The following is a 25,396-nucleotide window of genomic DNA, read 5'->3' on the forward strand; positions in this document are numbered from 1 at the left end:
GCCTAGCCTCTTTCAACCTCAACAATTACCATTTTCGACATCACCGCTGCATCTACAGGTACATCGAAAGTTTTTCTTTCTACCCAGCATGTCAGCAATTATTTTGTATGGTTTTCTAGTACTAGTTTTGTATTGCAGTTTCACACATGCTGCACCATAGCATGGATGCAGATGTGGACGTGCCGAATGAAGCCAGCATTTTAACAGAAAAAGAGTTGCCAAAAGCAGACTCTTCATTACTTATGCATTTTTTTATGTGCAGTCACAATTGGATGGTGCCATTTCTTCTGATGAAAGTGGAATCTTTGCCAGTTAACGATCGGGTAAGTCGAAATGATGCAGCTTGAATATAACACTTGAAGGAGACAAAACGTGCCATGCAAGGAAAGTGGATAAAAACATACACTCGGACAAATAAGTGCACATTTATGGGTGCTTGCCACGTTTTAAACCTATTCTAAACATCATGTGAATGTCAAGTCCTTTCCCTGCAGAGAGCTCCATCTTCTTTCCGACTTTGGTAAAAGAGTTGCGTGGCAGCCATACTTGTAGCAGTTATGAGAAAATGCCGCGTGTCCACTGAATTATTCCTGTCCCAAGGCTTTTTCACAATAGTAGCCTACCAGAGAGCAGTGTGTATCGGTCATAACTATATTGGGTGAAAGAATGTGAAGTTTTGTTGAGCAGCCCACTTGTATGTTAGCAAAAAAAATACTTTACGGTATCTGACACATTTGCAGTTTTTACAACTTTGGCAGGAAGTGGACAGCAGCAAATGTGAAGCTCACATCGTACATATTTGTCGCGATTCATTGCATCAGACAGCATCAACGCAGTGTAGTGTGATTACTTAATTACAGACACTTGAAACTGCCGTTGACAACACACTTCTATCTCCAAAAGCAGCAGAGATACACAATGTGAAGAGGTAGCAGGCAATTGTGCCTTGAACAACGTTGTCATAGCAGTATTATCTACTTGTAGGTGCCTAGAACGTTCCCTGGTGATGGTGCCATGTTGCCACATGCAGATCCAGATGCGTCATGCCAAGAGGTAATTTTTGAATTATATTATGTGAGCAACAGGGATGAGATTGACTTGTGGAGAAAGCAAGTTTGAATTTCAACCTCCGGCATTGTCTCTATATATTTTTCAATTAGTCCAGCCTTACGTGTACTTTGCAACTTGTGCCTTCAAACTTTAAAGGCCCCCTCACCAGGCCCCACTGCAAATTATGGTTATACCCTCAGTAGGATGCACTCTCCCTAGGGAGTGTCTTACTGGAAGAATTTTCCCAATTGGCTCAGTATTAGAGAATATGCGAGAACTTGAAATGTCACGTTACCATGATGCCGTGAGGCGAGATTCACTGCCAATGTAGACTCTTTCTGTACCTCGATTATTGTCCGCAAGTGACATTTCTTTCCTGCCTTCTCTGATACCAAAGCCAAGGGCCTGCGATAGGTTTATATAACTAACCCTGCCTTCTCTTTTTCTCTTCCTTTTTTTTCTCTTGCGCGTCACACTCCTAGTGAAAACTTACTGAAGTCACATGCCATAATCTGCAATGTTGCAGGCAGTGCATCTCACGTAGAGACACGAGTGTGCTTCCTTGACTTCTGGCTGTATGGGAGGCTACCTCGAGAAGGAAAGCGTGCACGTTTTTTTTTTAAATTTGAGTTGTGTTCATTCCATGCAGCTGGTTGATACATTGCAGACGTGATTTACACCGCAGGATTTAGATGCTGCACTTGTTTGCAATGCCCAAACCTCGTGAGGGGCCTTTTAATTACTGTGATAATTATTTAATGAAATGGGTAGTGCATTTCTCCCCAATTACTTTCCTCTACTATTCATTGCGAGTTCAAATTCTTTATCTTTGCTTAGTCATTTGATCTTTCATACCAAGCAATCATATCAAGCAAGCTTTCATCTTTCCTATTATAGTTGTGTATTTTTTCGTGTCTTCGCATTTCGTGTTAATCAGAGCTGTAACTATTTCCAGGTGTGTAAAGTGGATGCAGCCACACAGCGGGAAGATGTAGCAACTGTCTACCACACATATTCTGCACCTTTAAAGTTGAATATCCAAACACCACTTTCGGCAAAAAATGTCTGCAGCCGACGTATAATTTTACACGGGGATATCACCAGAGGTATTTAAGAAGTTCAAACTGGGCATCCAGAGGACACCTTTGCTGCCCTCACCACTTCACTTAGAAGACCAGCTGCTTCTAGCACTAATGCGCCTGAGGCTTGGCCTTCTTCAGGGACCTAGCGTCGAGATTTCGTATTGCACCATCCTCTGCGTGCAATATATTCAATAATGTGCTCAAATGTCTTAAAGAGATAATGAAATACGTAGTAATCTGGCTCCCGAGATCGCGTATTCAGAGCACTATGCCCAGTTTGTTCATAGATAATGGTTTTGAGAACACCACGTGCATATTTGATTCCACTGAAATTGCGCTTGAAAGGCCAACCAAACAGAAGCCAAGAGACCAGACCTACAGTTCTTACAAAGCCCACAATACCGTTAAGTTTCTTGTGGCACTTGCTCCAAATTGCCTTATTATGTACATTTCTCGTGCATTTGGTGGGCGTGCATCAGACAAATTTATTGTTAAACAGAGTGGCATCCAGGAATACCTTGTTCCTGGGGATGTCATAGTGGCTGACAGGGGCTTCACTCTGGACCCCTACTTGGAAGCCCAGGGAATCAAACTGAACATGCCAGCATTCACCAAAGGTGAGAAAACCTGCCGCAATTTATTGACCTAAGTAGGCAATACACGCCGTCGCTCTGCAACAGCATGCATGATTATCAAACATGCATGGTTTGCTATTGTGTATTGTACTTGTGGTTGCCTAATTCCAATGACACCACTGGGTGATTATTCCGATAAACAGCGACAGATAAGCGTCATTGGGCTGTGTTCAAAAATAATGAGGAGAGAATGTACAGTTATTATTTCTCGGCCTGTTACACGAAATAAAGGGCCACCTTCCATATCACCATTCGAAATTGTCACGCTCAAGGAATGAGGGGCTCTAAACTAGATTAGTCTTCATGAGGATGTGCTAAAGTGCCAGATTGCATGGCTTACAGATGCTAAATGCAGGGCAAGTGATTACTCTTTACTGATGTAGGATAGCGTGTTAAACAAGAAAGGAGAAAGCAACATAATACGAGCTCAGACTAACAACTCGTGTTTATTGTATATTTCATAGCACAAACGCGTGTAAAAAAATAATCGGGTTTATGACAATACGCCCGAGTTGTTAGTCTGCATTCGTGTCATTTTTCTTTCTCATCCTTTGTGTATCGCACTATTATAAGTCAGTATTGCATGATTTGGTGCGTTAACGGTACTATCACAGTAATCCTGGTTTGTGCTGGTTCTACAGGCCTACAACAGACAGGCACTACTTGTATAGATGCAATGGCCTTCGCTGTTCTCTTGTGTGAATTTCAGATATATGCATTTGCAAAAGTAAACATTTTTGCATCAACAATTGTGTGAGCAAGGTTTAACAGCCCATGAGTGATGCAACAATGGTAAAAGCAAGCTTCCATTTTTTTGCACAGAAAAAAAGCGTCAAAAATTTGAAAGAAAAATCAAATGTGGGTGTGCAATCAGCAGATGCAAACAAGAATATTTTGTAGCGAAAAAATTGGAAACTTGGGTCGGCATAATTACCAATTATATTTCAATAGCATTTCTTGTCGCTCTTCGTTTGTGGTGACGATGGATAATCAGAGTGACGTACAATCTGCCGGAATAAGTTTCTATATTATACCATCCCTGAAACTAAAGATAAGGGCATTCTGCCACTTATATACAGTAAATCTTCACAGTTGAGGTGCAGCTCAATGCTTGGCTATTTACACACTAGCTTTGCCAATCGAATACATGATTCATAATGTAGGCTGACTTTTTTTTTCAAATTTTTTGTCATGATTTTTGATCCCAAGCCAGGTGGCAGACCTGTCTTTCGACTTATATTCTCTATTCTGATAGGGCTTGTCCTCCATATGCTGTGCATCTTGGGCCATGCTTGTACACAATTATTTCGTTCTATTTACGAGGCCGAAGAGAATGCTCAATTCATATTGTGCAATTTTGATGTGCAGCTTGGTTTCTGCTGATGCTGAGGAGCAACAGAACCATTCACGAAAATGGCCTTATGTAAAGAATCCAGAATGTCTGGACCCTAATGTGCTGCAGCTTAGTTAGTCATGTTATTTTCCTTCCTGTGTTGAACATTTTCAGCAATGTGATAACTCCAGCTGTGTATTGTGTTGAGAAATGAGGGCATTAGTGCGACGCTAACATGTATACTGAATTATCATGCATTTAAGGGAAGAGTCAACTTCCTGAACAGGAAGTCACCTTAGCTCGGCGCGTCGCAACAGTACGAATACATGTGGAGCGAGCGATAAACAGGATCAAGACTTACAGAATATTTAAATATGCGCTGAGCATCAAGTTTAAAGACACAATTGACAGCATAATCTTTGTGTGTGCAGGTCTCTGTATCTTAAAGGTACCGCTAATAGCAGAGACCAATGGTCACAGTAGCCATGAAATGTAAGCAGTGCTCGCATATGTGCAAACAATTTGTAAGAATAAATACTGCAACTCAGAAAGTTCTTTTTAGTGTGTATACAAACTACAAAAATGAAAACACATTGCAGAAATTCATAACAGGGTATACATGAAAATGTTACACTTTATTAACTTGGAGCGCTCATTGATGAAATAAGTGAATTGGCCATTTTATATACTGTATTTTCCGGTGCATGAGAGACGTTTTTTTTTTCGAATTTTTCGTCGGCGCGTCTTATAGAACGGTGCGACATATGTACGTAAACTGCCGTCAAAATCAGATTCGTTGGTATGGCCGCGCCAGACGCGCTGGTTGACTTAATTGCTACGGGGTCTGTGCGCGTGCTATGGAGGTGCCGGGTTCTTCTCGTGATAGAGTTCCCGAGCGCCGCGCGAAAAGGACGCAGCAGCTACACAAGCGGTGGCAGGCCGACCTAAAGTCCCTATATAGAAAAAGTACCGCCATCCTTTGATCACCGCCGCTTCTCTCTCTCCTGTATCTCAGATTAGACGATGATAGCGCGCGCTTTCACTTCTTTATATTTTTTTTCCGCCTCAGAGCCATGATGAAAGTCACGCTGCGCAATTTGCCGGTGGCGGCGCGCGCCCGGCCTGAAAGCTTCAACGTGATCTTTGTAGAGGTGCCACCGTCGACTTGCTTTCGCAAGCTAAAAGTAAAGAAAAAATCAAGCGCTTGAAGAGAGGAGACGCCGGAGGAAAGAGTAGATGGCGGAACTTTTACTATATATGGACCTTAGGCCGACCGCGAGTCGAGCAACCCTGTAGTAGTTGCATCTGCAGATCGCCGTCAAGATACGATGGTAACAGTGCGCGCCGCTGCGCAAACTACGCACTTGCTAACCGAGCACAAGCCGCCTCCGCTTCCTCCATTCTGCGCGATTCGGCTCACCGTCGCACGCTTTCACTCGCACATACAGCATACGGCACGCGGGACGATGTTATCGCCCTTGGACTTTACACGCAACATCGCGGCAACCACGACGGCAGAAATGCACCTGGAGAGTCCGTATCATTGATATCGCATGAAATATATGGCACCCATACGCTTGCACGTGACCCGCGTTCATGGAGTGAAATGTCACTAATTTTTTTAAATCGCTTACCAAACGAGCAGGCGCGTCTTATACACCGGTGCGACTAATACATTTCTTTCGGAAAAACGGCCATTTTTTGGGGCGGGCGGGGTGCGTCTTATACAAAAGTGCGAGTTATAGGCCGGAAAATACGGTACAAGTGCAGCATAAAAACATGGACAACATTGTATCACATAGAACACACGAAACAGCGACAAATATTTAAAAAAAAACTACTGCACTAATGGTTCTGTTAAATATGTGGCTCTCCTGTACCAGTATAAGCACATGACTTTTATTGCAACACTCGCACACAAACGCGTTACAAAAAACTTGTGCAAGTACTTGGGTGATATCACAATGCCAAAATGTATTCAATGTTGTGCAGAATGTGAAGCATATTAACTGCCTTGTGCATACATATATTAACTTCTTCAGGTCACGGACTAAAGAATAAGGGTATTCGCCTCTTAGAGGCAGCAAGGAAACCATGATGTATACGAGCACAATAAAAACTGACTAGTATATTAGGTCTTTAAAAGCAATAGGTACATTTCCATGTATTTAAAGCATACAAATACAGCATCTATCACCACCACAGTGGTCCCATCATACCCACAAAAGACACGGAAGAAAATGAGCACTGCAATTTTTCTGCAAAACTACTAGATTACACATATACTATGTAAAAGCCCAACACTGAACTTGCTACCCAAATGCCTACTTCGGTATGAATTAGAATGCAATGGAACGGCAGGTTAAATGATAAAAAAACAGACAAGCACACTAGACGTTAAAGGGATACATAAATGAACACACTAAATCACTTGCACTGGTAAGCAGTCCTCAAAAACGACTTTCATTTGGGCGAATAAATGTTGACTATCAGCAAAGAAAGTTAAGGCCGAACTTCTATTTCTTGTCTTTTGTACCGACACCTTAGCACTGACGCAACAGTGCCGTGTCGCACATTTCAGACCATTTTCTCATACTCTTTTCATCATTTTGGCAATGCCACACTTCCCATTTCAATATTCAGTTTGTTTAGATAGCAACGTCACACTTCTTTATCAACAAAAAAACTCAATGGTAAAAAATATTCAAAATTGATGGCCTAGTGAAAAGTGGTTACAAGAACATTAAAGGGGCATTCTCATTTGCCCTCCATTTTTTATTATTGGTGATATCCGCTTATTTTACGAGTGACTCATTCGTCATTGTAGAAATGTAATTTATTCATTCCATTTAATTTAATATTCCGCTTAAATATTCCTTCAAGAGACAGTTTAGTTTGTCCGGCTCACAAGCGTATGATTCATAAAAAGGAATGACAAAACAAACAGATTAATACACAAGATAAACAAGGCACGAGAGCACAGCCATAAGCAACATACAAGAGAAGAGAACAAAATGTTACTCATGCACAGTATGATGTTGCATAGCAATCAGGAAGACATTTGCTACATTCAAAAACTTCTAGCAGTGTAGCTATATGTGAAAGATGAGCTGTTATTACATCTCTGCCATATTTTCGTATTCGGGCAGGTAAGTTTTCCTTTGCTTTTGATTCCTTGTAAACATGGAAACAGTTTACAAAAATAGAATCTCTGAAGCCGTGGCATTTCATGTGTGACATAACATGAGTCAAATGGTACTTCTATGAGAACTGCTGACTTAGCTGACCACACGTAGAAAAAACAGAGCTGCTTCTCAGTGCACAACATAGTGAAATGTACTTGGGAATAATATCCACTAGGGTCATTCTTATTTAAGATATGGACCCATCCCTTTTCTACCACATCATACTTCCCATTTCGTATGACTTCCTTGCAGTCCTGTGTAAATGGGCACTTGATTTCTAGAATCGCACAGTGAGATTCTATAATTCCATCAGGTGTTGCGCACAGCCATGGTTTATCCTTGGACAGGTGTATTCCAGTATTCCACGCTGATCAGCAAGAAGTCCAAAATCCTTCTGAAACTGCAGTCGTGCTACTTCTTCATGGTTTATTCAATGCTGTGTGGCTGCGTTACCATAGAAGTTTGGGCTTGTGATACCTTGCAAAGCTTTTTCAGCTGGAATTGTTGCCCGCTTTAGAATCCTCCGAATTTTCGAGGCTGTTATTTGTAGCCGCCTCGAGATAGGCCACAAATAATTCGCCTGACTTCTTATTGATGCCTCTAACGCAGTCATACTAGCACCTGACAGTATGAACATTACATAGGAGTTGTTGCACAGCATGCACCCTTGTGGAAAGGTATCAACACTGTCGTGAAGGCTGTGCTGGATGCCAGGCGTGATTTGTTGTCGCTGAAGTCGCCGAAATGGAGCTGTCGCAGTTGCATGAAGCAGGGTATCTTGAGTAGAAGTCCATAGAAAATTTGAGTGTCACAATGGACATATTAGTGCAAATTCCGCATGCATTCAATAATTTTCGCACAGGTACTGTGCAAGATGCTGCACAAGTTTTGCGCAAGATACTGTCATTGCAGGATAAAAAGATGCTACCAGGGCGACTGTACTGGTGGTGAAACCCTTGTATAAAGTGTTCAGTTACGTGAAATAGCCAGAACATGGCAGTGTGGCATCCACTAGTGCGTTTATTTTAACTAAGCTGGCTCAAGACTGCCATATGATCTAGAAAAATGTGGTACAAGATGGACGATAGAATAAACGGCCATGCAAAATGTACTAACTTTATTTATCATTTCATGTACGTATGCATGTACTAAATTACCAAGAACATAACGAGCTTTTTTTCTAGATTTCAGGTATCATATTTTTGTGGCCTTATAGTGAGATTCGTGATGCATATATAACGAGACTCTTTTTTCCTCTTATATTTCCTCCTGCTCGCTATGGTCTCCGCGCCCACTGGCACTTTGCCTCACGCAAGAGCAGCGAGCTGGAAGTTGCCACTGTGCATTTCCTGGTCTTCTTTTTTTCTCCTAATTTACGACACTTTTGCTACCGCATCAACTAGGTAACGGCGTATGAATCACAACCGTGCGTAAGACAACGTACGCTGTTGTGCAGGTGCGTCAAGCAAGCGGTCTTCGTTAGTCGCACAGTGTATCACCGCACAATTCATGAAATGCTTGGCCTTCGTTTGTGTTGCAGGCATTTCTAAAGTGCTATTAGTCCACTAATCTTGGTGGGTGCCCCGGAGGATGATGTTCTCATCAACAGTGACAAAAAAGCGTGCACTCGTGCTTTCATTTTAGGCTTAAGAGGACGACATATTGTTATGGTCATTTCATTATACATGTACAGGTGCTGACATGTATGAATAGACCAGGAAGAGAGTATCTTTTTGTTTTGGTTTATTTTAGCGCACTGTACCCTGCTGAGATCATTTGTACTTTCCTATCACATTTTCTTTCTTTTTCTTTTATTGCGATAGCAATTATATGGACACATCAAGCGCATTTTTTGTCGTCGTCGTCACCGTGACGTCCCGTATAAAGTAGAACCGCGACCAAATCGTAGCCAATCGCTGTGTGTGCGAGTGATAGCGCGCGAGGGTGAGCCGGCAAACGCAGCTTAATCTCGCGCACGCGAGAGAGGAAGGCGGCCGGAAGCGCGCGCGGTCTTCGTTCGCACTCGAGGTACGGGGAGGAGGCGACGGAGACGGTGGGGGGGAGGGGGAGTTCTGCGCCGTCGGCTGCTGCTCACGGAGCTGCCGCGCGGTCGCTGTATCTTGAAAGCGATCTGCGGTGCATCCAAAGTGTGCACCCGCGGGGGCCTCAACTTCAAAGCGATCTGCGATGGGGACAAAGTGGATGCGCTGATTGCCGGTAACTTCCTATGCGCTGTGCGTTCGACGTTCAGTTCTCGATGAAGCGAGAGCCAGCACGAAGGTCAATTCCCTAGCTGCTGCGGCCGCGCCTCCTCACTCCAGCGTTTTGAGAGCGAGTTTCCGCGGTCATCGAGCGCGATGTGTTCATGTTTACTCGTACGCGCGTGACACCGGGCGTGTTTATTTAGTTATTAAGCGAATATTTACAACTTTATACGGTCGATAACACTATTATCCTTACTTCGTGCATTAGCGCAAGCTCTTGGGCCCCTTGGTGGACCATGAACTTGAAACCGGGGGCACCAGCGAATACACAAGGACGCGTACACAAAGAAAAGGCGTCCGTCCGTATCTAACACCTTTTCCTTGTGTACGCGTCCTTGTGCATTCGCAGGTACCCCCGTTTTCAAGTTCACTTTACTTCGTATAGCTGTTTAATACTTTGCTTTCGCGATCGATGCTTCGCCTTACGGGCGAAACTGCGACTTTTTGATGTTTGACCTTCAAATGTTATCGCTGATTCTGAGCCTGAAAACATCTTTTTGGGGTTTTACGTGCCAAAACCAGTTCTGATTATGATGTACGCCGTGGTGGAGTGCTCCGGATTAATTTTGACCCCCTGATGTTCTTTAACGTGCACTACAACGCAAGCACACGTGCGTTTTTGCATTTCGCCTCCATCAAAATGCGGCTGCCGCGGCCGGGATTCGATCCCGCAACCTCGTGCTCAGCAGCGCAACGCCTTAGCTGACTGAGCTACCGCGGCAGGTGGTGGTGCCGATGAAGCTCTTGTGTTAATGAAGTATTATTATTATTGTTATCAGAAAAACCTGTATTGTGTAAAAAATGCACCCTGCAATGACTTCTTTTCCGGCTCTTGATCAGTTTCGATAATTCAGCCTGTTCAAGTTCATCTACAGGGCTTGAGATGTTCATGCTCTGTGGTGCTTTCTTAGGTAGTTTCTTGGAAGAGCTTTGCTTTGTTTTTTTTTATTGGGATAGCACCTATATGGACACTGCAGGCGCATTTCTGCCGTCATCGGCGGCATCGCCGTGAGTCATTATACAAAGTCCAAGTGCGATAAGATGGCGGCCGCGCGCCGTATGCCGTAGGTGCGAGGATGACCAGAGAAGGATTGTGGCTTGATGCGGCGCCGTGTACTAGCGCGCTAAGAGAGGAGGGTGGGTTGCGCCGTCTTCTCGCACGCGCAAGGGGGGGGGGGGGGGAGCAGCGGGGAGATGTGAGCGCGCAAGGTGAGGGGCGAAATAATAGGCGAATGTGACAGGTTAGCGCGCATCGCCTATTCCAGCCGTGACATCGCATGGCTAGCATGCGACGGCTGAGCGCGCGGGAATCTGCGCGGCTTTGTGTGCGCTATGCTCTCGCGCCTTGTTAGCGTGCAAGCGAGGTAGCATAAATGGGAACTCGCTCGCCGCTGTTCATAACACCCGCGGTTTTTCAGCCAGTGTTTGCATTCTTCTTCCTGTTTCTGGGGTTTTACGTGCTAAAACCAGTTCCGATTATGAGGAATGCCATAGTGTAGGGCCTCCAGTATAATTTTGACCACCCGGGGTTCTTTAACATGCACCACAACGCAAGCACAGGGGCGTTTTCGCATTTAGCCTCCATCTAAATGCGAGCGCCGCGGCCGGGATTCAATCCCGTGACTTGGTGCTCAGCAGGAGTGTTCGCAGTCATCGAGTGAGATGTCTTGAGTCCTGGGGTTTTACGTGCTAAAACAATTTTCTGACTATTTACTTAGTAAGCGAATGTTTACAACAGCTTATAAGGGCAATAAATAAGGTTTACTCGCCATCCTGGCCCTGCGAAGGTGGACGTCCAGCGAAGCTGTTAATCACCAATACAAGCAATGCAATGCTTCATTGCTTTAGAGTAACGAGAGATGTTTCTAGGAGTTTGTAGTAATGGTAATGTTGGCAGGGTGCCGCCGCTGGTCGTATTGCCTTCTTTTCCTTTTGCCAATTCGCGTATTCACGCTGTTCCTCGGGAGTCCTCACTGTGAGTTGCTTACGCATAGCGGTACTGCAATAACAATGAAATTATTTGCTAGGCTAGTTTTTATATATCAAAGGCTAGTGACGTCGCTCCACACGTCGCAAGCTGCCGTCGCCGCAGGAAGTTACGGCAACAGTAATCTTTACCGTGAAACGTATGCTGGGAGCGCTACATGCTTCGCATTATCAGGAACACCTTATCAATGTGGTTTAGATGCTTGTTTTGCGCTTGGTCTTCATTGAAACGAATGATGTGCTGTATGTTGTATGCGTAATACCAAAAATGTATGCAGTTTTCGCCTCAATTGTGGGAGGTTATATTTCTTTCGTGAGGACGCGCCGCGAAAAATCCAGACCAACTAGAGGCTAGCAGCTTCGCTATAAATAGGCCTATTTCGTACAGCTATCGAGAAAGTTGATATCTTAAACAATGCTTCGCCTTACAGGTGAAACGGCGACTTGTATAACTTTCCGTGTGGAATTACGAGCACCCGCCACCGGACATCTATGTTTGCCCTGTTTGACTGAGAAAGCTCCCAGGTTAGCAGAATTTTTCGCTTTCGGTATTTCCTTTTTATATTGCTTTGCGAACTGTTGGTCTAAAATAAAGTTAAAAGTTCAAAAACTTATCTACACACAAGCCACGATGTTGAAGTTGACCGACATCGACGGCGACATTAACTAAGAGGCTGGCAGGCTTCGGCGACAAGGTGTGCAGTCGTTATATTGGCAGGCTAATTTAGTTGCTTCTCCACTCACAACAATTCAATAAAACGTGCCAAAACCACGATCTGATTATGAGGCATGCCGTAGTGGGGACTCCGGATTAATTTTGACTACGTGCGGTTTATTACCGTGCACCCAATGCATGGTATATGGGAGTTTATTGCATTTTGCCCCATCGAAATGTGGTTGCTGCGGCCGGGATTAGAAACCGCAACCTCCGGCTAAGCAGCGCAACGCCCTACCCACTACACCACCACGGCGAAGTTCTCACGAGCATAAACACGCACGTAGGCAGCGTAATTTTCTTTAAAAATATCAAGCTTGTGTCAATAGCAGTTACGACGCAATACAGAGTGCGTAGAAATGAAGTTTATTGCATAAAACAAGTGATCTGCAGGAGGCGTGTTGGACCGAACGGTAAAGCGAAAAAAAAAACACTAATTTTCTTAATGTGTTTTGCTGCCAATTTTACACCGGGAGTACGCGAATTCTAGCTAAAATTATATATATGGTTAGGAGAACAAGTCCAAGTGATAGAGTTCCGATAAAGTATTGAACAAGGATATAAGTGGAACCACCAAACATCGAACTGTTTTGAAACGTGTGCTCATTATCAGTTCGCTGTGTAGCTCAGCCACGCACTGCATACATGTGAAAAACAAGAAAATTGCACAAACGATCTCACTGCCCGTCAGAGGTGCTGCTACCCGTACTAGTGGGCTTTTCGAGTCCCAGTGAACTCGACACCTCGTCAATAATAGAATCATGGAGGTCTTCAAAGAGCGCTCGTTTACCAGCCGTCAACTCAAAGTCCGGCCGACCGCGGAACGCAGTAAGCAGGGCGTAGAAGTGCGTCCTGGTCGCCATGCGAGCAAAGCGAGTGTTAGCCGCACGCTGCAAGGAATCGGAAGTCGGCTGAAACAGGTCTAGAGGAGCCTCGCAGCTGTTCAGCAAGTCAACAACAGCGGCACCCTCAGGACACCTTCCGTCCCTCAGGATGACGTCCGCGATCCAGGCGAGTATCATCTCGTTCCTGTGGAGGTACTGCAAGAGCTCGAAGTCACGTACGGCCAGTTCGTCGCGTTGCGGGCCCTGGTGCATCTTCACGGCTATTATAGAGTGGTTGAACTGGAGACCATTGATCAGGCACTTCTTGAACGACTCGTACTCGCTCACGTTGTTCCAGTAGAACTCCAGGCGGTTCAGGCTGCGGTTCTGGCGAAGCATGTCGACGAATATGCGTTGGACGTTTTCGCTCAAGTCCCAGCGCTCGATGGTTAGGACAACCACGCTACTAGACTCAGCTAAAGCTTTGAGTATCTGGATGGACGCGCTCGCCTTGGTGCGGCAGCGCAGTCGGACAACCTTTAGTGAGTCGCCATTCCGGATGAGGTTCGCCAGGAACTGACCACCGAGGCTGCTGAGTACCTGCGTGAGGAGACTTAATGCATGAATTTGTTTAAAAAATGTGTTGTCAGCCAGCGACAAATTGATGAAAGAGGGAGCCTCTTTCCTGTAAAAAAAAGGGGGGGGGGGGCTTGACTACCCACCGTTACACTCTCAAAAGAAGTCCTGTTGGTCTGCCAGATACAGGAAGACGATGTAGACGATTCCTTTGGTAGTAAACACTACATTGTTTCAGCAAGACACAACTCCGACAAGTAATGCGAGCGCTGTGAAAACTCGCCGCGCAAATGTACAAAAAAAGCGTGAGGGATGCCGGCAGTACCGAGTGCAGGCGTCGAGGCATTGTCCATTCTTGCTCAGTCGCATCCACGACCGCAGGATGTTAGCATGCTGCTTGCATTCTGAGAAAAGTTAATATCTGCATCACGCGCTTTATCAAAAATAAAGTTGAAGATGTGAAATTACAACGTTTGTAGCATTTCTAATTGCAAAGTAATGCTAATGAGGTGTTTTAGGGACGCTGTAGGGGCAGAGGTAGGCTTAACTTATTGTGACCTGCTCTGGTATATATCAACGACTGAGGCGGTTGAAATATTGTATTGCGTAGATGAAGTTAAATTCGAGCCACAAGATTTTTCTACAGCCATACAGCCATGTGAGAGCCCTTGTTAAGGATTTGGTTTAATGTATTTTGTAGCATTCGTACTCAAATGGCCCAAACACAGGTGTTTCTTTGGTTCGGACTATAACGATAGTTTGCATTTATTACTGTCGGTTAATCGCCCGATATATTTACCGAGTTTACCAGTTCACTGTGCCTGTTTTTCTAAGTCAGAGAAGGTATCCAGCACATTCCGCCTACGTATAAAGCAATGTCTGAAAGTAGACAATCGTGAGACTTGAGCCAAAAATATCACTGAACAGCAAGCACTATACCCGGTGTTTTAGCGAAAACGTTTAAAAATGTTTCAAAATTCCCTAAAGTAGACAGCACAATTCTAGTCCATGACATGGTCTACTCCAAAAGGCGGACATTACATCCACAAAAAATTTAAATGCACAATCGACTAATTAATAAAAATTCACTAATCTAGATTTTGACTAACTACCTTATGTCACATATTACAATTTACAAAACCTGGCCTCAAAAAGCACAAAAGTGCCTTCACCGTTTTATGACGGGCTTGTGTCAACGTCTGTGACTATTAGTGCAATAACACACGCGTCAGCGAACTCACCGTTAATTTCCATCTTTCCTTCCCTCCTCTCTCTCCATCATCTTTGTGTTCCCCTTTCCCATTGCCCCGGTGTAGGGTAGCCAAGCGGACGTTATTCTAGTTAACCTCCCTGCCTTCTGGCTTTTTTTCTTTCCTCCTCACAAATTCTGGCTAGGGAGTTCGCAACGCGATCCCCACTAATGTTCAAGAGTCATTGATCCCAGTTTATAGATAACAATTTCCGAACTTTGCCGAGAAATGCATTGACGGTAGTTATTTTTGTGCTTCCATTCATAGAACGACGTTTTGTTAAGTAAGTGGAAAGACAGTGCATTTTTACCGCGAGTTTGACGGCGCATATCTTGTAAACGGTGCCATCCACACAATTCTTTTCAAGTGGATATGCCTTGCAGTCTCGCCCGCTAGAATTGGTAAATTGCTATACGTGACATAAGATAATTGGTTAAAAACCTAACGAGTGAATTATTTTTAATTATTCGATTATACATTTCACATATTTGTGCAAGTGATGTCCGCCTCTTCGAGTAGACCAGCTCATGGACTACAATTACACTATATGCCACAGGCAATTTTTAAAAGTGTTTACTGAAACACCCAGTATGATGTCTTTGGAAAGTCACCGCTGCTAATAGAAAAAAAAAACGGGAGGAAATCAAAATTCCACAGCCACTTTTCACGTAGGTATCGCACGAGTGAATTATATCACGTAACACTGAACTATCCTTTAGCGCAGTCGTAAAACAGTTAACAAGGTGAAGAGGAATGGCGATGAGAGGCAGCGCCCTGTGTCTCTATGCCTATTCATCCTGGGCATTTCACGCTAAACAACTAATTATTCTAAACAAGTATGCGCATCTTGGAATACTACAAAGGGGAAGTGTTGGCGATACTACATGACAAAGCGTGGTGCTCGTTTTACAGAGAGACGCGGACATACGCAACTAGTGGATGTAATCGTTTCGCCTACTAGTTGACCCTGTCCGCGTTCCTCCACGCCGCGTGCTCTGCCATGAAGCCCATGAATTTAGCTTCGTGAAATACATCAAGGAACACGGTAACTTACTCGAGGAGTGTCGATGCAGAGGCTCTTCAGGGTCTTCACCGTGCCCCTCATGGCACGGAGAATAGGCTCAGCCTCTGTATTTTCGCCATAGGAGAGCGAAATGTTGACAAACTTAAGGCTTGTTTGCAGTGCTTTCTGCAAACTCGCCACGAGACAGTCCTTATAGGTCAGCGTGATCTTGTCACAGACTGCGAATTCTGCCATGTTATTCAAGAGCTCGCACTGCTCATTCTCCCTCCCGGTCACAGCTCCCACGTTGAGTTCCTCGAATTGGCTGGACCTACGGATGGCCACCACGAAGGGCTGGACGTCTGCGCACGTGAGCTGGCAGTCCTGCAAGAAGAGCTTCCTCAAAGTTTTGCTCTCTGCGAGCGCGTTGGCGAGCTGACACGCCGGCAGGTGCGTGAACACCGATCCCGAAAGCACCAGGACGCTGAGCGAACTCTTGCTGACCATTCGCTCCAGATTGTCGAGCGCGTCGGGAATTAGCGAAAGATGTCTGGCCTGGAAGCAAGCCTTCAAGCGAATGCAAGACGCCTGTTTTTCCAGCAAGTCGGCCAGCGCACACAGCACTTTCGCATCATCGATCATCGGCTCCAGCGTTAGTTCTCTAAGCGACGAGCTTTCGAGGAGACCCCTCAGCAGGCTTAGCAAGCCGTGGTCGACGTGCACGTACAGCCTCGAGATTGTGCGAGACTGGCCGATAAAACTCAGGGCATCGTTGAACACCGTCTGCGGCTCCTTAGCCCTCATCTTAATACGGAAGTCCTCCAGTTTCTTGTGCTCGACCACCCTTTCGATGAGCTCTGCTAACGCGAGCGCACTCATATCTACGTCGATGATGACAAGAGCAACCAGCAATGGATTTTGCTCCACGAGACGGGCCAGGATAGCGACGTCGTCATCGAGTAAGTGAACCGTAGCCAGTCCCAGTTCTCTCAGTCGACATAGGTTATCTAGAAGGATCACTCTTGAATCGGATTTTGCGAGAGAACGTCCTATGAATGGGTAATTGCCGTGCATCTCGCACTTTTCTACGTAATCCGTAAGCTTTAGCAGAGACATGAACAGAGACTCGTGCCTCGGTGCCAGGACCGGAATAGACAGGATGACTCCAGATATGCAGCGATGCTGTCGCAAAAGCCATAGGTACAGGCAAAGAAACTTAACATCACCATTCGCCTCCAAGTCCTCCGGGTTGACGTCCGACGTTCGAAAGTAAAGTGTTCGCTTCTGCAGTTGGATCACCTCGACACCACGCCGGTTGAACAGCTCATTCCACCCTCGCTGACAGCCGACGGCCCAGCACGAATCTATCTCGCTGAATGTACAGGTGGCACTGAGACAGGTGGTGCCAACGTTGCAGAATTCCTCGTCGGCAGCTTTGAAGATTGCGAGGACATTGTCCGCGCTGCCGAAAACACCGGCATCTGCATTAGCGAGGATTTCGGCGAATCCGGCAGGAGTGGCGCCCTGGTCTTCCTGTTCCAACAAGAATGTGGGAAATAGGCAAGAAGGATTAGACAAGCGCAAGTAATTTGACAGCCAAGACACCTATTGTACCTGATAAGCCCAGTTATAAAAATATTACATTGAAGGGTAGATAGAAGTGAGCGGAAGTGTATTCTACCAATGGCATCCTAACTCTCTATACGCGTGTAGCTGAACTGTTGAGGTACCATAGGAGTATAACTGACTATTCTCACCTGGTCTCTCGAGCAAGGACTTACATTGTGAATGGAGTTACATGACTAATGGAGAGCCTGGTAAAGCAAGAAGCATCTACCGCTGATCGCGGTCATGCGGGTAAATTCGGTGTAGCGCCAGCGTTTCCAATAGAGTACCGGAATTAAATGTGCTCTATAATTTCTCCGCTTCATCAGCGTTGCCTTTCATAGCGACAACCATATTTACAGGGTGTTTCACGTAACTTGAGCCAAACATTAAAAATATCCAAGTGCCACGTAGCTGGACCGAAGTACAGTGTACTAAAAGAGAGTAGTGGGTTCAGGGATGGCCCGTGGTGGAGGCTCCTTTGATTGACGTCACCAAGTGGCGCCACTTCAGCATGGCCTGTGTAGAAGCCGCCGTGTTTCCACCGACACGCTCTGCAACGACAGCTTGTTGCGCTGGTTGCGCTTGTGAATGTTTGTTACTTGTTTTTTTCAAGGTCCTCACATGCTCCGAGTTGGAGTATTGAGTGATTCTAAGAAAGGCTGAACATATCGAAAAGGAGAGTGAGGCAACTCGTTACACAAAATTTGGCAGTATGAAATCAAATGTTACAAAATAGTTAGCCGTAGAAATTACAATTGTTGCTTATACATCGTTAGGCTACAGGAAATCTACTGTGGAGACGCACATGCAACTCTTACAATTAAGTATCACACGTGAAAAAAATTATCGTGCAGATATACGTATATGCAGATGTCAGTCAAACAATAATTGCCACTATGTAAAGAGACTGGCTACATAGTTTTCAAAGGTCCGACGAACAACAGTCTGCTGGAGATAGCAAAAGAAATTAAAAGGGATTAGTTACCGAATCAGGTAATATAAGTTTTGCAAACCAACAACACACGTAAGTTTATTATTCAATTATCCAAATAATTATTTAATAATTTATTTAACGAATTAGTGAAATATTTAATTTGACATTATTTCACTAATAGGTTACTTCATTCATTCGTAACAATAAGTTTCACACACATGAGTTATTTCAAAATTGCATAATTAAAATTTATTTCATACTTCATCTTGCATTCCTATCTTTATATACAACCGCGGTGTTTAATTCAAACTGGAATGGCTCAGGGAAAAGGACGCCTCTATTTCAAACGAATGCGTCATCTAAACTACATAAGCTACAATATTGCTGGCTCTCCCGTAATCGAGAGAAGATGTCAGCATGAAATGGCTACCCTATGGTGCCTTTTGCCGCCTGTGGTGCCGCCGCTTTAACCTGCTTTTCTTCCAACAGCGCCGCGCGCTCAACGTCTATCGGTAATTATTCTTGTCGCGGCAAAGCGGTCGGCTGCAAATGTGCGGTCTTCTCACGGACCGCTGGCGTTGAACAGAGCACAGGCAACCCTGTGGCAGCGCCAAAAGATTACAATCAAGTGTATGCATGACGCTCTGTGTCTGCCTCTTGAACGTCGCTATCGGAAATGACAAATAAAGCTTCAGCGTATACTAGAAGTTATAGCTTGAGTGATATTGTGAACAAACATTAGGAATATATCGGAAGCAACATTTTTTTGTAACTTGTTTGGGCAGTAACTAGCGTATGTAATGCGGTCCTGTAAAAGGGGTTGGGGCCCAGAGGCTGCATTTTCTTAAGTTTTGACTGGCTGCCTGGATAATCTCGTTTAGCTCTCCCAACGATGCCCGGATGTTCTCGTTTCGTTCTCTCCACATTGAGTGCCCGGATAACGGCTCTGGATTTTAGCTCTTGAAGGTCGGCGACAGGAGGAGCTAGAAGCATTTCATGCATTAAACTATGCAGATTCTAACGCACACTTTATGATCTACGTGAATCTGTAATAAAATGCTATAAATTTGCACATTTCATTCCTACGGCTTTGGCGTAGAGGACAGTGGCGCGCGCACGCATTTGCTCCTTGTAGTTCATTTGTTAATTTGAAAGTACCACCCGCTTCCTGGCCAATACTGTGTTGTAGGCAGTAGCTAAATTTTCATTATAATCAACAGGCGATGATAATCTAAAAAGGTAGATGGCGTCGGCACGATAGAAGTGTACGTGCGATTGCAGCAATAATGGTTAGGAAAGTAGGCATAGAAAAATTTGAAACGTTTGCTTTATTAATGAAATACATGTCTTAATGATGTATACTCGTTGCAGTGGGTCTATTTAGTGTTGTTTCTTGGGCGAGTTGGAATTGCACACTGGTATGGGTTGCGCTTTTGAAGACAAGGACACAGTAAGGCACACAGATAAGCACTCCCCTTTGTGTCCGTGTCTTCAAAAGCGCAACTCATACCAGTAGGCTGTTGAGGTAACATTTATTTTATATCTGAGAAATTCCGTAGAAACAAGGCCAGCAACCTGGACAGCTACAAGGGTAGTAAACATGGTAGTGCTGTCCAGGGTGCGAGCATTTGGCAATACATCACCCAGCAAGCAGCTGTGGTAAGGAAACTACGGGATAATTCGCAAAGGAAACTTCGTTTGAAAACATCTAAGTTCAGGCAAGCCTGTACCCGAGCATAAAAACGAATTTGAACGATGTGGAGACCTGCATATATGTATAATCCTTCCGAATAACCACTTTCCCACCTTTTGGCTGGATATCTTGCTTACACAAAATCTGACATTGCCGAGAACAGTCTTTAAAAGACGATTTATGTTGAGTTGTGATTCACGAACTTCCTAACATATGGTTTCCACAAATTCTGCTGACAAAACGCACAACACAAAACCACACACAAAAGCCGATTCTATTGAACTAACGCTGCCTGTTACAGGCGCAGCATGTACCGCGCAGCTTGTAGAGCGCACTCCATGCATGCGCGACGACAAAATAGTTCGAGACATACGAAAACGAAGAGAAAATCAACGAAAACATCGCGTGTTATGCTTTAACTATAACACGGCCAAGCACATTATAGTTTGTAATCAATATAGTGATCCTCCTACCAACTATACTATACACTATGCACTATACTATGAACTATACACTATGCACTAAAGCCCACGGAGTAGCACTTTCATGGCCGCATTACTTGCTGTAGTTGCTGTACGACACTACCCATTAAGTACAAACCGCATACTCGGGAATGCCGAGGTAAATACCATGAGCTTTACCAAAGGGAGCTCGTTCACGCATGGTAGCCAGCTTTGTTCAGTACCAATCACGCCTAGGTACGACCAAAATTGAACGCAAGAAGAGAGGTTAGCGATGTTCGTTTCGCTGCGGCACTCGTTCCAGGCAAATCTTCCCAACTTGGTCGTGAAGAATGAGGTCCACAAACATCGGTGGCCACAAAACTTCTGTACAAACGCAGAAACCCGTTGTACCCGACATATTGACCTGCAAGCTCTAAAACAATTGCCGAGAAGCACTAATATGCTCGGACGACCCCGTTTACTGTAAACAAAAAATGAAATGCGAAGAGCTGAGCGCGTGCCCGAGGCAAAACAACGTACCGTGCCGACCTCAGCCAGCCATCACCAGACAGGCGCGCGAACATCCTGTTTGCCCACCGGATGCGAAGACGCTTGCCTTACTGAGATAGTTTTCTTGCCATTTTATTGCGATAGCAACTATATGGACACTCTAAGCACATTTCTGCCGACGCTTTGGTCGTCGCCGTGATGTTCGGTATAAAGCCCAAACGCGATAACATCGTCGCCGCGCGCCGTACGCTGTAGGTGCGAGTGAAAGCTTGCGATGGTCAGCCGACGATCGCGGCTCAATCTCGGGCGTGCGAGGGAGAAACGCTGGGCGGAAGCGCGCTTCTGTCACGCGCGTGGCACGTAGGGGCTGAGAGAGGAAGGGGGCGTTCTACTCTGGCGGCGACTGCTGCTACAGCAATTTACCACGTACATGAAGTGCGCGCCCGCGCGGGCCTCATCTTTAAAGCGATCTGCGACGTGTAGAAAGTACGCCCAGGGCCGGTAGCTTCGTATGCGCTGTGCTTTCGACGTTTAGTTCACCTTGAAGCAAGAGACAGCACGAATCTCAATTCGTTCGCTACTGCTGCCGCGCTTCCTGACTGCAGCACTTGACAGCGAGTTTCCGCGGTCATCGAGCGAGATGTGTATGATCATGTTTACCTGAGCGCACGTGAAACTGTGCTTGTTAAGTTAGTTACTAAGCGAGTGTTGGCAAGTTCCCACCTACCATATATTCTACCATCTATCAACAGTAGATAAATCGGATTGCTTTTCTTCTGGATCATTTCCAACTTCATGGTATCTCATTTCTTGTGGTATGGAATCCACATAAGAAATCAGACACCATGAAGTTGGAAATGGTCCGGAAAAAAAGCTACCCGGTTAATCTACCGTCTATATGGTAACATTTCTCCGTCTTCTAAACTTTCAGAAATAAATCTAAGAACGCTCAGTATCCTTCGCAACATATAATCCCGAAAGCTATTGCACTCATTAATTAACTCATCGAACACATCGTGCTTTAGCACATACAAAAAAATTGCGGAACCTTTCTAATCTAGGAGGTATCACCATCTTAAAATTGTACCACATCGGTCACGTACTGATGCGTTTAAATAAAGCTTTTCCCTTTAACCATTGAATATCGGAACTCTATGCCTGGTGCCATTCGTTCCCTACCGTTGGACGATTTCTTGTTTAAACTTGAATGTTAGTGATCTATCTTTTCATTGTTTATCTTTTTTGCTCTCATGCTGCTTATATTTGCACTGTGTGTACGCTTTACAACTGTAATTCTCCACTCTTGCCATAGCCCTAACAGGGGCGCAGTATAAAAAAAACGTGTATACGGCCGATAAAACTAATATTCCTACTTTGTATAGCTATCTACAAATTTGCTAACGCAATTGACGCTTTGCCTTTCGGGCGAAACTACGACTCTGTAGCAGCGCAGCTGTTTAAGTCAGCCGTAATTTGTGCGTGTGCCACGAAGTTATCAACAGCATTGCCTCGAGCTTCGTCGTCTTCTTCCGCAGTTTAAGCCAGCGGTAATTTGTGCGTGTTCCACGAAACAGCCACGTAGTAGCCATGGCAACCAGGGGACGCCACACAGACGGCTCCGCCGACCTCCCGCCAGCTGTGCGCTATTGAGCATGCGCCGTGACGTCATCCTGGCGCGTCTGCGCTCGTCGCCCGAGAGAAATAAAACAAAATGAGCGTTCTTGGCAAGGCAGGATTCGAGCCCGTGTACCCACGGTCTGAAGGCGAGCATCGTAACCACTGCGCTATACACTTTTTTTTTCTTTATTGCCTGCTTGCAGTACAAACCAATACACTTTTAGACGCTGAAACATGTCAGCCACACTTTGGCCAACATTGTAGTATTAAAATCGCTGCAGCTTAATAAAATCATCGAGAATAGCCAGCCACTTAGGACTCTGCGCACTGTATATTTCCCGAATAAATGCGACATTCTCAATGAAGTTATTTCTCGGCGGACGGGTATCGACATCCGCATGTCGCACTGCCATTCGCGTTTTCCACAGACTGCAGAGGCCAAGGAGCATAAACATGTCATACAGAATTCCTCCTTCGTTATCTGCTGGCCAAAACCGAATACCTAGAGGTGTAATAGGTAGTTATTTTTTAAGTGTCCGTACTAAGACATCCCAAAGAAATATTGGATCCCAGCAATCGATGAACACATGCACGATGGTCTCCGTTTTTTTTTTTTCAAAGTAAGCAGTCCATGGAACATAAATCCCTTTTTCATCTAACCATGCTTTTATGGGTAGCGTGTTCGTGTGCAGCCAAAAGAAAAACGTTTATAGAGCAGGTCTAACTGCATTGTTTTAACCCGTTTCAATACATGATCTCATTGACCTCCCCAGTTTACAGACCTGTACAACGTTATTGGCAACATTGTGTCCACTAAATCTCTATACAATGTTTTTCTTGTCACAGAGCACAGATATTCCATGGAGAACCGAGCACGCAACATACGAAGTTAATGAACCACTTCGCGCAAATATCCAGTAACACTTCTTCCAGTCTCACCACTAGTAGATAAAATGTATTGCGGCAATACTTTCCCCAATTGCTCTTGAACGAATGTGCGCAGAAAATCATTTCTTTGATCGAGCAAGAAAAGAAAACGCGACACAATTTGTCTGATAAATAAATGTGACAGACCTAACCTAGCCTACCACTGCGGACTGAACGAAAAAAATTGGTTCTGCTTACCCTTTCCCAACTAGAAGCCCATATGAATACGGCAGAAACACGGTGCATATTTTGCACATTTGAACGACACATAGACAAGACTAGCAAACTATACCACATTTTCGCTACTAAGAAAATCTTGCACACAGTAAGCCGGCCAAACATTGATAAATCTCGCCCCTACCAACCCTTTGCTTTTTCCCTCATTCTGTCAGCTTCATCAGACCAGTACTGTTTGCTATCTTTATAGTGCTCGAGCGGCACACCCAAGTACTTAGCCGGCGTTGTTGACCAACGGACGTTTTCAAAATGAGCAGGTATAATGTCCCAATGACCGTGCCAAATACCGATGCACTTTTCCCAATTTATCTGCGATCCAGATCCCTCACAGTATTTCTTTACAACACGAACAGCTTCAAGAACGCTGTCGCAATCGTCGCAGAATACTGCGATATCATCAGCATATGCTATACACCCACGCTTGCAGAACGTGCATTTACGGGAACCATATGGTTGCATTGTACTGATGATTGTAACACAACTTCCTTTGGCAGAGAGAAAGAGAAATTAGAGCGAGAGAGATAAAGAAAGAAAGAGAAAAAAAGAGTGATAACCATAGCTACAACCAAGAGACGCAACCAGTCGGCCAGCTTCGCTGTGTCTTGAGCTTTGCGCGGCATAGTGCAAGCTTTCGCCTTTTTTTATTGTTTTCATTGGCGATGACTGGCCGACGGCGCGCACTTAGGTTCAGTTTTGCTTCGGACAGGCGCTCTGGTGTTAATATTTCAATTTATCCTTGTAATACATAATGCACTTTGCCTTCTACCCTTTCCAAAAGTAACTTGGAATGGAATACCTTAAATTATACAGATATTATATATAATCCACGCGAGACTAAGAAAGAGGTCAATGTATATAATCGTCAGCTTTAGTGGAAATTCATACCAGTCTGATTCAAACCATTGCTTCGTCGCAGGCGACGGAAAGCACCCATCACTTGCGTTTGAGATACCACGAGCTCATGAAAATCCAGGATAGAGCATAGCCATTTCGACCTACAACGCGATGTTACACTATTCTGGTGGAGGGAGTGAGTAAAGTTATCTCCTTCGGTTACTGTTCCAGGCCTGGCACTTTCCAGCGGATGGACACCATCCTCTCCGTACTCGAGTGGTAAACCTGCCTCGTATATTCGGACGACGTCGTCATGTTCTCGAGCACATTTGACGAACATCTTGCACAACTCAAGAGCGTCCTCGCTGCATTCCCCCCTGCAGACCTCACCATCAAGCCTGAAAAACGCCACTCACTTTGCTTTCCAAAGGATCAAATTTCTCGGCCATGTTTGCACCCGTCCGATCAGACCCCGACAAATTAGCTGCGATCACCGAGTTTCCACCGCCCACAGAGAAGAAGACTGTGCAGCGCTTCCTTGGTTTATGTGCACATTATAGGCGCTTCGTGGAGGGATTCTCAAGGATTGCCTAGCCTCGGACGTCGCTTGCACGCGACGACGCGTGTCGTTTGTGCGGACGAGCAAAAGGAGAGAGAGAGAAAGCTCTTTACTAAAACGCAGAGGTTTTT

At 45.0% G+C, this 25,396-nt stretch overlaps 1 protein-coding gene and 1 pseudogene across 1 annotated transcript in view; one reads left to right on the plus strand and one right to left on the minus strand.

Annotated features, from left to right (window-relative positions):
• Positions 1-1,043: 1,043 nt before the first annotated feature.
• LOC125943549 (uncharacterized) lies at positions 1,044-4,194 on the plus strand (annotated as a pseudogene).
• Positions 4,195-12,610: 8,416 nt separating this feature from the next.
• Positions 12,611-25,396, minus strand: part of LOC125942394 (uncharacterized) — a 29,485-nt gene continuing 16,699 nt past the window's right edge. The window contains exons 2-3 of the mRNA XM_049660554.1: positions 15,955-17,436; positions 12,611-13,674 (exon numbers count right to left, since the gene is read on the minus strand). Of these exons, the coding sequence (XP_049516511.1) occupies positions 12,928-13,674; positions 15,955-17,436 (2,229 nt within the window). The 3' untranslated portion in view covers positions 12,611-12,927. The remainder of the gene's footprint in view (positions 13,675-15,954; positions 17,437-25,396) is intronic.

The sequence above is a fragment of the Dermacentor silvarum genome, chromosome 1 (genome assembly GCF_013339745.2).
Source record: "Dermacentor silvarum isolate Dsil-2018 chromosome 1, BIME_Dsil_1.4, whole genome shotgun sequence".
Lineage (NCBI taxonomy): Eukaryota > Metazoa > Arthropoda > Arachnida > Ixodida > Ixodidae > Dermacentor > Dermacentor silvarum.